This window comes from Cucurbita pepo, chromosome LG10 (genome assembly GCF_002806865.2).
Source record: "Cucurbita pepo subsp. pepo cultivar mu-cu-16 chromosome LG10, ASM280686v2, whole genome shotgun sequence".
Taxonomy (NCBI): domain Eukaryota; kingdom Viridiplantae; phylum Streptophyta; class Magnoliopsida; order Cucurbitales; family Cucurbitaceae; genus Cucurbita; species Cucurbita pepo.
The window spans coordinates 5,171,159-5,183,678 of record NC_036647.1 but is presented as its reverse complement, the minus strand read 5'-3'; the positions used below and the strand labels follow the sequence as shown (position 1 = coordinate 5,183,678).

The 12,520-nt window shown below is 37.1% G+C and overlaps 3 protein-coding genes across 3 annotated transcripts; all 3 read left to right on the top strand.

Moving 5' to 3' along the window:
• The first annotated feature begins 283 nt into the window (after nucleotides 1-283).
• Nucleotides 284-3,608, top strand: LOC111803179 (transcription factor MYB1-like). Its single transcript, XM_023687467.1, has 3 exons — nucleotides 284-723; nucleotides 1,549-2,832; nucleotides 3,402-3,608. The coding sequence occupies exons 1-2, from the start codon at nucleotides 363-365 to the stop codon at nucleotides 2,340-2,342; spliced, it is 1,155 nt and encodes a 384-aa protein (XP_023543235.1). The 5' UTR covers nucleotides 284-362; the 3' UTR covers nucleotides 2,343-2,832; nucleotides 3,402-3,608.
• Nucleotides 3,609-5,791: 2,183 nt separating this feature from the next.
• On the top strand, nucleotides 5,792-6,761 carry LOC111803150 (glutathione S-transferase U8-like). Its single transcript, XM_023687437.1, has 2 exons — nucleotides 5,792-6,178; nucleotides 6,255-6,761. The coding sequence occupies exons 1-2, from the start codon at nucleotides 5,864-5,866 to the stop codon at nucleotides 6,594-6,596; spliced, it is 657 nt and encodes a 218-aa protein (XP_023543205.1). The 5' UTR covers nucleotides 5,792-5,863; the 3' UTR covers nucleotides 6,597-6,761.
• Nucleotides 6,762-7,576: 815 nt separating this feature from the next.
• LOC111804222 (glutathione S-transferase U8-like) lies at nucleotides 7,577-8,709 on the top strand. The gene is made up of 2 exons (XM_023688951.1): nucleotides 7,577-8,176; nucleotides 8,247-8,709. Exons 1-2 carry the CDS (start codon nucleotides 7,862-7,864, stop codon nucleotides 8,583-8,585), a joined length of 654 nt encoding a protein of 217 aa, XP_023544719.1. The 5' UTR covers nucleotides 7,577-7,861; the 3' UTR covers nucleotides 8,586-8,709.
• Nucleotides 8,710-12,520: the final 3,811 nt, after the last annotated feature.

Below are 12,520 nucleotides of genomic sequence, written 5' to 3'. Positions count from 1 at the left end.
TTGGTTTTAATATAATTTAGATAAATTTAAAATAAACAATTTTTTAATATAAATTTAAAAGTTGGATAATTTATTTAAAAAATTAAAAGGATTTGGTGGTTAAAAATGTAAATTAACATAGCAGGGATCAAAATTCCAAATAATCTCGGTTTAAGTGAAGCGATTGAGGACTGGAGGGTATTAAAGTAATTTCAAATGGACGGTTTGGTAAATGGGAGCGAATTGGGCAAGAAAGAGGTTGCGGAACATTTGCCCTATAAATTCACTCGGTCGTCTTTGTTTTGTATTGAAAGTTGAAAGGAGAGCGGTTAAGTCAATACGGGGACTGAGTTCCGTGGACAGTTGCCGGTGACAATACTGTGATGGAGGACGCGGCCGCTACTGAGGTTGGTGCTTCCGCCGCCGAAGGAGGAGGAGGAGGAGGAGGAGGAGGAGGAGTAAATGAATGCGATGCCGTCGCTTCCGTCGCCGACTGCGGCAGTGGGGACGAGGCAGTGCCGATGGTTGGCGAGGGGGAAACGACTGGTGGCCGTGGCGGAAAAGATAGAGTGAAGGGACCTTGGTCTCCTGAAGAGGATGCGATACTCAGCCGCCTTGTGAGCAAGTTCGGTGCGAGAAATTGGAGCTTGATTGCTCGGGGAATCGCTGGGCGATCGGGGAAGTCTTGTCGCCTTAGGTGGTGTAATCAGCTCGACCCTTCCGTGAAACGCAAGCCATTTACTGGTATTAGACTCTGTCCCTAATCACTTATTTGCTTGGCTGATTCTTTTATTTCTTTCATCGGCCCGATTTCGAATGTTTGGTAGTGTTAAGCGTGTGGAGAAGAGAATTCAGTTATTTGCTTCTTGATGTAAAATTGTGATATTTGATCTTTGTTAATTCTACGTAATGTATATTCTTTTTTCCGAAGCCTAAATTGTTATGTCGGACATTGCTCTATTCCTTAATTTCTCCTTCGTTTAGTTGGGACAATCATGTGATGCCATCTTAAATATCAATGAAAATGACATCTGTGATTTTGGTCTAGTTCAGTGCGAGGTAAACCACTCAAGTTGAACAGGAACAAGTATGACGTGAATTATTTTCTCCTTATTTTGATTTCTATTTTGGTAATCGTTTTAATGATCTAAATTTAGATATCAGCAGGTTCATTGTCCTGAAATTCAACATTCTCTGTGTATGTAGTAGTTTTTTAAAATCGTTCTCAAATGTTTAGACATAGGCATGAGACTAATATGATCTAGTTTGGTAGCGAATATGTAACTGAAAACTAAAGAAATGTGATCTAAACTTTATACTTAAATTGTTAATCGAACAAATGAAAATAATGAAGCATACGGCATAAAGGACACACCTTTTCTCTTGTAGAGTTTCTATGTGATATGAGCATTTTTACTGTTATGTATCTGTATTGTGTATATCAATGCTTCCAATGGTGGGTAAAAATATGCATTGGGATAATTGATCCTTGTCGCGTTATGTTTTAATTGTGGGTAAAAATATGCAATTTTATTTCTGAAAGTGGCTTAAAGATCCATGTGTTTTCAGATGAGGAGGACAGGATCATTGTAGCAGCCCATGCTGTACATGGAAATAAATGGGCAGCAATTGCTAGACTTTTGCGTGGGAGAACAGATAATGCTATAAAGAATCACTGGAATTCTACTTTACGACGTCGATGCACAGAGCTTGAAAGAATCAAGTTAGAATCAGGGAATGTAGTGGATGATGCTAGTTTAGAAAAAACCAAGGGATCATCTGAAGAAACCCTTTCATGTGGGGATGTAAATTCCTTTAAATCCTTTGAAGGAAAAGACGCCAGCTCACGGGAGCATATGGACGATCAATTTGAAGACAAAGTCCCTATTGCTAGTGAGGGTCAATTTACTCATGAAGTCAAAGAACAGCCTACTCTTTACAGGCCAGTGGCTCGAGTAAGTGCTTTTAGTGTATATAACCCTTTGGATGACCAAGCGTCTTTGAGGGCGTTTATACGACCTGTCCCAATGCAGGGGCCATTGATTCAAGCATCAAAACCAGAAGTTGAAGCTAGCAAATTGCTTGAAGGTGTATATGGTGATCGATCAGTGCCTCATCAATGTGGTCATGGTTGTTGCCAGAGTCATAACCAGGGATCTCCTCTAGACTCTTTATTAGGTCCAGAATTTGTGGACTTCTCAGAGCCTCCACTATCCTTTCCCAGTTTTGAACTAGCTGCAATTGCAACTGACATAAGTAACCTTGCTTGGCTGAAAAGTGGATTGGAGAATGGCAGTGTTAGAGCAATGGGAGATTCGGCTGGAAGATTAAATGGTTCTCAGATGCAAATGGGGCGTTTATGAGAGACATTCAGTTTGAAGTGGCTAATAGTAGACTAGCCTCCAGCTGATATGATCGACTTTAACAAGGATTGTTTATGCTATCCCTTCATACTACAAGAATTGACCTGAATTATATATTTATGCACCGATGGGAGGCGTTTTCTTAAGCCCACTGGAGAAGCTTTTGGGGTTTACTGGATCTGTACTTTGCTTTGTGATTAGTTAGTTTTACCCTTTCCCACCTGTACAGCTTGTCTCTACTGCCAGGAATCGTGGATAAGAGGGAAGTAAAGCAACTCTCATGTCTAAGTTTCCTAAGTCCTTTTTTTTCTTTTTGCTTTTTGTCTATGACCACAAGCACGAGTTTGAAAACATTGCGAACATGAATGAAACTTTTTGGTGTTAAGAGGGCCCAAACTTTGTCAGCAACTTAGTACCTGAAGTTTCTTGTAACATTGTTCCAGCTGATGAGCACCCTTGGTATCTCCTTTGATGACTATATAATTGACAGGTATGATTCTCCTACCTCAGTTGCATATTCCTGTTCTTAATAATGTCGCTGGGAACTGGGGATTCAGTATAGCATTTTTTTTTTCCATCCTTAATGGATGTTGCTTATGTATAATACGTATAACCTGATTCTTCGGGTCATGTGAAATGCCTTCTCGACCTTAGAGCTTGTATGAACCTGAATTCATTATATATGAGAAAATGAATAAAATAATGAAAGCGAGAAATAAGTAAATGAAGCACGGATAACGGGGATGATCGATTGCATTCTGCATTTCTACTCTCATAACAGATATATATAGGTACTTGATGTGAATGGACATGTTCTTGAAATGGCAATTCCATGAGCTTTTTATGATGTGAAAAGCTGTAATACATCTATGAAGTCTGAATGCCAGTGCTCATCTGGTGCTCTAATGGCTACACAAGTGCAACTTTATAGATTATCTTAGAAGTCTTAACTTGACACATTTTCCTTTTTTGGTTTTTTATAACTCATCTATTGGATATTTCATCTCTGTTCTGACTCTCTTTCGTTTGCCCCCTTCAATTTCCAACTCTCTATTTCAGGGCGACTCGAAGCTACAGCGTTCGTTGTCATAGAGATCTAAAGATAATTCTGACTACTCGTTAGTTTTAATTTAGCATTACTCTGAATCCTTTTTTATGTGATGCCTGATGCTTGCCAGATATAGATCACTATAATTGGTGAGGAATTTGAATGCTTACTTGTGGGATAACATGATTGGTTACTTTATATTTTGTCTGTTCATGATAGAGGTGGTTTTTCCGTTCACCTATTCAATTTTATCAACATTTAAACCTACATTAGGATTTAAACCTACATTAGGATGTTGAGGATTGTTGGGAGGGAGTCCCACGTTAGCTAATTAATGGGATGATCATGGTGTTATAAGTAAGAAATACATTTCCATTGTGGAGGGCCCGTAATTCTAACACAGGAGCCTTATTAATTCTCATGCCGACGTTGGACACTTGTCTGAGTGGAAGGGTGTTTCTTTCTTTGTCTTCATATCATTTTATTCATTTGACTGCCTGCCGAAGTGAAGCTTAGCTGCATCAGTAAGGGCTATGGAATTACTTCATGGAATTTCAGTTTATGTAGAGAGACAAGGAAAGCAGGTAATGTTTCTGATGTTTTGTGGAAAGAACCCATTCTAGTTAATTTCTATTTCATTGGTTGAGTGTGAATTGAGCAGCAATGTAAGATGATGGCCTTCATGGAATACCATCTGTGTGTCTTTCTTAGTTCGAATTCTTAGTCGTACTTGGAACCTTGTCGGAGTCTCTTTACGAAGGTTCCTACTCTTTTTAGGTCTTTTGATGACTTCTTTTGAGATTGTTTGGAAGTGTTTGATGGTCATAAGAATAGCTGGGAATACATGAGAGTTACATGATTCAAGGCAATGATTTGTTAGACAGGAATTGAGTATATAAGGTCTGAAAATTATTGGGAAGGTAAGAAGTGATGAATTCTATGAAGTTGCTCCACATCAGTAAGAGATTTGATTGAACTGAACTGATTGAAGGTTGGAAATGGAGTTCGCCAAAGATTATGAATTTTTGAATGTTTGTGGTCTCTTTAGGTCGATCTAGGTAGGAATGATGGCTTATAAATTATTGGACGTTACTGAAGTAATTGACTTTTGAGTCCTAACTTTGTCCTTAAGGACATTGATTACCCACCCAGTAGTCGATATTCCATTCCCCTTAGTCGTAGGTGCTGATTCAATTTTGATTTGAATGGGCGAAACCAAGGGGTACTAACTAAGAGCCGAGTTCTCTCCGACCAGGGAAGGAGAATCATTTTTTAAAGTATTTTCTAAATTTTCTTTGATAATACTTTTAAACTTTAAAAAAAATATTTATGGTTAGTTTTGGATAAAAGCGGTCTAGTATTTTATTTAAAAAATTACCTTTAAAATTTTAATGCGGTTTCAAAAACAATCTCGAACTTCAATAATTTCATTAACATCTTTTAATTTTAAAAAGAAAAAAAAAAACTCTTAATAGATACTCATTAAATTTTAAAATTAACATTAACACATTTGCTCGACTGTAAAGGAGAGGGGCGAAGAAGCTCGACTCGAAGAGGAGAGGGGCAGGATCGAATGATTATGATCTCGACAATGAGACAAAGCCAAGAGGGGAGGGAATAGAGTCAAAGGTTATGGAGCTAAAAACACACCAACATCAATCATTGTAATCGAAGCCTCGTCGTACAATATAGAACCCGAGACAGGCTGAAACTAATGAATTACCCTGGTTGGTTGGCGCCGTCTAGCTAATAGGGCGAGCAGCGTAATAGAGTGGACAGACGACGTGAGTGAGAACCCAGAACATAGCGGCTTTAGAGACTTCTCTCTCGTTTTACCTTTATAAAAATAAAAAATAATAATAATAATAATTAAAAATAATTAAAAAATAATTAAAAACTCTGAACTTAAGGTAATTTTTTTAATAAATTTTGAAACACTTTTACAAGAATATTTTTAAGAGGTTATTAATGTTTCATCCAAAATTAAAAAAGCAATAATATTGTAATTTTTTTTTTTAGTTTAAAGGGTAATTGTTTTTAATTTTTTAAAAATTTTACAAATATTTTTGAAAGAAAATAGAGTTATTTTTTTATTATTATTAATTTAGCTAATATTTTAGTATAGTGTTTAAAAAATTATTTTAATTATGGACATTTTAATTTGAGATTAATATATATATATATATATATATATATGAATATAGAACAAAGCAATATGGTAAAAATAAAAATTAGAGATTAAAAATAATAAATTTAAAAATTAAAGAAACCAATAAAAATTAAAAAGTTGTCCCCACCATATCAACATAACATGAGTGCTTACGACTGTTCCCAGCGCTTACATAGCCGCTTACGACACCAACATAGACCTTTCTTCAGCGACGAACTCCACTTTCTGTGCCTATATAACACGCAGCATAACCCACTCCCCATCATTACCACCAAGCTTCTGAGTGTTTTACAGAGACAATAAATGGCGGAAGAGTTGCAGGTCTTGGGTTTCTGGGCAAGCCCCTTCAGCCGCAGAGTGGAGCTTGCTCTGAAGCTCAAAGGCGTCGAATACCAACACATCGAGGAAGATTTGCCCCACAACAAGAGCCATTTGCTCCTCCAATACAACCCAATTCACAAGAAGGTTCCTGTCCTAGTCCACCATGGAAAACCCATTTCTGAGTCTCTTGTGATCCTCGAATACATCGATGAAATCTGGAAAAACAACCCCCTGTTGCCCCAAAATCCGTACGAACGAGCTCTGGCTAGGTTTTGGGCGAAGTATATTGAGGACAAGGTGGGTTAATTTGAGAGAATTGTTGAATGAAAATGTCGTAATTCGTTGTAATGCTTGAATTTTTTTGGGGTTTCAGGTTGTGGTTGCGATGCTGAAGGCTGCGAAAGCCAAAATTGAAGACAGGGAAAAGGGGTTGGAGGAAGCAGGGGAGGCGTTGGAACCGCTTGAGAAGGAGCTTGGAAGCAAGAGGTTCTTTGGGGGAGAGAAGATTGGGTTTGTGGATGTTGTTGGCACTGTGGTAGCTTACTGGGTTCCTGCCATTGATGAAGCTGTTGGGATTCAGATGCTGGGAACTAACAGGTTTCCGAATGTGAAGAAATGGAGTGAAGAGGTTGTGAATCATGGCGTCGTGAAACAGATTCTGCCGCCAAAAGATAAGCTCGTGGCTTATTTGCGAACTGTTCTAAGAAGTAACTAGAGATTGGATTATGTTATCATGAACGCTTTATCTTTGTGCTTGGTTTTAAAGTAACGAAAGCTATTTTAAATAACGAGAATTCGGGTATGTTCTCATTTAGATTGTCGAGATGGTGTCACGATTGTACTTTCTGGGGTCTTATTACGCGAGGGTAGAGTGTTTACTCTCTCATCTCTTGAGTAGATCCGTCCCCTAAATTTGAGTTATTGTTGATACTATTTTTATTGGTATGAAACACTTAAAAAAAAACATTGTTATTATTTTGGAGGTTCCGGCAAGTTCAACAAAGTTAATATAAAACTTGCACAATTAACGCTTATAATTACGTGGGTTGGCTGGCTGGAATTTGTGCCGTGAGCTCATTCTTGACAAGCTGGATTGGATGTTCGTAACTTGACTTAAAAAGGATTCGAACATTTGCTTGTCAGTACCAAAAATTGATGCCTTATTGCTTGGCTATATTCCATATGGCCTTGTCTTGGATGGTGGATAGGAAGAGGGAGAAGGAAGGAGGGAGAGCCATGCATGAACATAGGGATCTTTCTTGTTGAGTTGACTACGATGACTTACTACCTAGCTATATACTCCATACAACCTTATTTTGGATGGTAAAACGGGAAAACCAAAGGGAGAAGCAAGAACCGTGCACGAACACAGGGATCTTTCTTGTTGGGTTGACTACAATGACTTACTACTTGACTATATCCTATACAACCTTGTTTTGGACGGTAGAACAAGAAGAGGAAAAAGGAAGAAGCAAGAGTCGTGCACGAATGGGGAGAGGGGGAAAGGAGAAGCAAGAGCCATGCAAGAATACGGAATTCTTTCTTATTGGACCGATTACAACAAGCTCGTGACGCTAATAGAAATAAATGGTAAGCTCCCTTCTCTTCAGCTTCATTGCAACAATGTTAATGGTCACATCATAAACTAATTAAATCCTCAATGTTTGAAAAAAAAATGCACCATTTTGGTCCATCAATCAACACCAATCAAATCTCGATGTCACCTCGGGAAACGAGTCATGATCACGACCATTGAAATGTCAAGAACTCACTACCCCGACCGCGAGAATTCCACGCATCCAACAGCGGCTGCCGGCGACAATTCCACCGCTTACGTAACGGCTGACAGCACCCATTACCTCCGCCCCAAGAAACCGAACCAAAATCTTGACTTTTAGCATTATACTAATATATGTTCTTCCCAATATTTAAATTAAACCGCTCCAATCGAAACAGGCACGAAATTGCAAGAACAGAGCAATGGCAGAACAGGTTCAAGTGTTCGGTTTCTGGGAAAGTGCCTTCAGTCGCAGAGTGGAGCTAGCTCTCAAACTCAAAGGCATCGAATACCAATACTTCGAGGAAGATTTGCCTCACAACAAGAGCCATTTGCTTCTCCAATACAATCCAATTCACAAAAAGGTCCCTGTTCTTGTCCACAATGGAAAACCCATTTCAGAGTCTCTTGTAATCCTCGAGTACATCGATGAAAATTGGACAACAAACCCATTATTGCCTCAACATCCCCATGACAGAGCTGTTGCTAGATTCTGGGCTAAGTTCATCGATGACAAGGTACGCAATTTCATCAGTTTTTGGGTTAATGGGTATGAAATTTGAAGCTCTGTTTTGGGTTTTGAATCAGGTTGTGGTGGCGGTAGTGAAGGCTGCTGGAAGCAAAGGAGAAGAGAGAGAGAAGGCTGTGGAGGAGGCAGGGGAGGCATTGGGAGCGCTTGAGAAAGAGCTTGGAAGCAGGATGTTGTTTGGAGGGGAGAGGGTTGGGTTTGTGGATGTTGTTGGGAGTGTGATAGTGGGATGGGTTCCTGCCATTGAAGAATGCTTTGGATTTGAGGTGCTGAGAAGTGATAAGTTCCCTAATTTGATGAAATGGAGTGAAGAGGTTGCTAAGCATGGCGTGGTGAAGGAGATTCTGCCTCCTAAACATGAGATTGTTGCATTTATGGAAGCTAATTGGAAATTTTGAAACTAAATGTTACTCCTTCTTTATATTAGTAATAAATTCGATGAATCGAATGTTAGTAGTCCTTCAGAAACGAAGTTGTTACCTCTTATACCAATTGTTAGAATCGCTCAATAACACACACACTCGATCAAGATGAACACAAAGAACTGTGAGAAAATACAAGAAGGAATATTGGCTAAAGACTTTATATTGATGACTTCACGTATGTACAACAAACACAGAGAATACAGACAATCAAAGTGAGTACATTGAGAATGAGTACATGCTATCTATATATATATATGGTTTCAATTTACTAAATATGTACTATATATTTATATTATATCTTTACGAAATATCTTTCAAATATATCTGTACCAGATCTAGTCATCAAGCTCCATATCCAATAGTTTCCTCGGATGTGGCATCTCACAATCTACCCTCTTCCTTGAAGCCAGCGTCCTTGCTGTCACATCGTTTTGGTGTCTAGCTCTGATACCATTTGTAACAATTCAAGCCCACTTATCTCGACTTGGGTTGTTACAAATGGTACCAGAGCTAGGTTATCGTATGGTGCGAGTTACTGGTTGTAGTACGGTTAGACTCTATCCATAGTAGATGCGTATTAAGAACCTTGAGTGGAAACTCGAAAGAAAAAGTCTATAGAAGACAATATCACTAACGGTGGGCTTAGGCTGCTACAAATGATGTTAGAGTTAGATATCGAGGAGTATAACAACAGGGACGTTGAGTTTACAAAGGAGTGGATTGTGAGATCTCATGTTAGTCGGAGAGACGAAGGCATGGAAACCTCCCTTCAAAGTGGGCTTGTGCTTACATTGGGCTCCTTAATTGGGGGGACAGATGGTCAAAGTTTTGGAATAAGAATATGCTAAAACACACCAATATCGACAGCTAAACGACACAACAACTAGCCCATCCCCAACCCTTTTCCCGCTAATCAAGCCACATGCTCCCTCCCACTTTTTCCCTTTTTTTTTTTTTTCATACTTCTTTAATACCCTCTATTGAATTTCACTCGACTTTTAACGGTCTCAACTGTTACAATCGTACTTTTTTTTATATCAGACTTTTACAAGTGAACAGCACTCACTTCCAGCATCGAGTGGAGTCAAATCAATTTAAATTCGCATTACTTCCGGCCGAGCAACGTATGTTCAAGACTTTGACTCTGTTTTGAGAAGAGGGTTTTAGAAAACGGGGTAAAAAGATTTTCGAAAGATTGAAAACAACGTTATAGGGCTATAAGCGAAAAAAAAGAAAACAATACAACCGCTTAAATAAAATATAACTCAGGATATGAGTAATTGACAACTAGTCGCATACTCTTATTGTATGTTTTGGGGCATTTTAGCCTTGGCGAACACTTATGTATTGACAATACATGAAAGAGTAAAAATCTATCTAAGATGAAAGCATGTGAAAAGGGTTTGGAGTAGCCATAGACAACATGTCCTAGACAAGCATGACTGAGACACCCAATATACAGTCATAAACAACACGTCTTGAACATGCATAACCGTAACATCGACCACCTCCTTCCACAGTCGAGCAGACTCCATCGACGACCAAGACCCTAGTTTCCAATTTGAAAGAGGGGCGAAATAGAGGGGGGAAATTATATGGTTGATAGATGAATGTCATTAGGAAATTAAAGGCTGAGGGTTGGGGATTGCTGAGGGAAAGAGAGGCAAGGGAATTTTCGATTGGGGATTTTTGTCGAACACCTTTAGGGCAATCCCATAACCCATGTCTTTATTTCCAAACTAGATCTAGACAGCGTTATCATTTGTGTTTTTTACTCACTCAATCTTCTACTCGATATTTAAATTGGTTTAAGCCAGTCATTTCAAACAAACTCGTAAGTGAGTTAGGTCGAACACGCTGAAAAGACTATACTTTTGAACAATTATTTACATTTCAGGTATCCAGTTAGCGATTAAAATCTCTTTTCTCAAATGTAGCGTATAAAAACATTAAAATAAAATTAACAGGACCTAATCGAAACGAAGAACAAAGTTAGGCGTGGGAGGGCATCCCGAAGCATGTGAAAGGGTGTGGATTTTAAGAAGTTATAAAGGAAAAGGAGAAGGAAAAAAGAGAGAATATTTTGACATTACATGAAATCATTGGATAGGGAACCAAAATCCCATTCATTTGGTCCCTACAAAAAGATTTTCTTGCAATTATAAAGTGAACTTGAAAACAACATAAAGAGAATAGAAGCTGCTTTTAACTACCCAACCCAACCTCTCTCTCTCTCTCTTCTTTTTATTTATTTAATATCCACGACTGCTTCTCAGATCTACTCTCGATTCAAGTAGATAATACATTAATTATCATGGTGACATTCCACCTCGATTGGAAACAGGAACGAAATATTAGAAATCTTTCCATAATCGACGCGTTTTAAAATCGTGAGACTAATGACTATATGAAATAGGGCAATAGTAGTGAGTTTGAACTATTATAAGTGGTATTATAGTTAGACACTGTGCGGTATGCTGGTGAAGACATTGGGTCCCGAGAGGTGGATTATATGCTGGTGAAGACACTGAGAGGTGGATTATATTAAATATTTTGTTCGATCCTCATATCTTATAAAATTGTTAGACTAATTTACCAATTAGAAAATCTACCGAAGAAAAGTGGATTTAATTTTTTTTATTTTTACTTCGATAGGGTCGGTGAATTTTTGATACATTTAATAATTTTCGATATATAAATTATAATTTTTTAAATTTGAAGAATCTATTTTACACAAAATTTTATTATAATTTTAAAATTTCAAACTTTATTTTTAAAAGTTAATTGAGTTAATCTCAAAATTAAAATTGTACGAAAATTTTATTTAGACACTTTTGTAAATTTAATAATTTAATAAACACATAAATTTAAAATTTAAAATAATAAATAAATATTTTAAAGATGAAGGGCTTATTTAACACATTATAAAAACAAAAATTAACCTTTTATTTTATTAATAAAATTGTGAATAAAATATCAATTTTATTCATAAACTTGGGATTCTGTGCCATTTTAATTTAGTATATAATTTAAATAAATCTTAAATTAAGAGTTTTATAGAGTTAATTTTTATCAAAGTGATTGATTAAACAATAATAAAAATAAATATTATATAGTCATACTATTATTAATATTTAATGAAAGTATAGGATTAAAATTAGCCCATTGAAAATTATTAATTTTTTATTTTTGAAACCCTAAAAAGTGGGGGAAAAAAGCAGATATACATGAAAAAGAAATTATTATATCTAGCTAAGCTTGGACAATCTTAAGACTCACTCAAAAACCCTAAATTATTACCTCTACCACCAATTTAGGGTTTCTCTCTCTCCTCTTTCTCTCGCTCTTCAATGGTGGCGGCGGTGGAAAACAAAAAAACCGGTGCCACCTGGACACCACTGCCTCTCCTCCGCCACTCACGGCCGCAATTCCGAAACTTAATTAATTAACAGCTGGTTTACAAAATTTGAAATCAAATTAAATTAAATTGAAAAAAATAATCTATTTATTAATACTCATAATTATGTTGTTTTTGTAGCCCCCAGCTTTAATTATATGACGTGGAAAATAATAAATAATTTTCATTAAATCTTTTATGTGTTTTTATAGAGCGACAGCTTCAAACGTAAGCATAAAAAAAAGAGAGAATTGAGAACATAATTTGATGTAGGATTAACACAGAACACAACATGCTGTCCCCTTTAAATCTCAATAATTACAAATTACATAAATTTAAGATAATTAGGGGACAAATTAGAGATATAAATTTTGGTGGCATCCCATGATTATAGTAATTATTTGATTTTATAAATAATATAATTATTTTTCTCACCCCCTTATCATTCAAACATGCTACCCATAATCATGGCCTCACATCACCATCCCGAGTGCAAGAATAAATGGGGGGC

Bases quoted from the DNA above. Each gene is read 5' to 3' on its own strand.
- LOC111804222 (XM_023688951.1), top strand. From the start codon at position 7,862: ATGGCAGAACAGGTTCAAGTGTTCGGTTTCTGGGAAAGTGCCTTCAGT. The intron at 8,177-8,246 runs GTACGCAATTTC...GTTTTGAATCAG, and splicing joins CTAAGTTCATCGATGACAAG to GTTGTGGTGGCGGTAGTGAA.
- LOC111803150 (XM_023687437.1), top strand. From the start codon at position 5,864: ATGGCGGAAGAGTTGCAGGTCTTGGGTTTCTGGGCAAGCCCCTTCAGC. The intron at 6,179-6,254 runs GTGGGTTAATTT...TTGGGGTTTCAG, and splicing joins CGAAGTATATTGAGGACAAG to GTTGTGGTTGCGATGCTGAA.
- LOC111803179 (XM_023687467.1), top strand. From the start codon at position 363: ATGGAGGACGCGGCCGCTACTGAGGTTGGTGCTTCCGCCGCCGAAGGA. The intron at 724-1,548 runs GTATTAGACTCT...ATGTGTTTTCAG, and splicing joins GAAACGCAAGCCATTTACTG to ATGAGGAGGACAGGATCATT.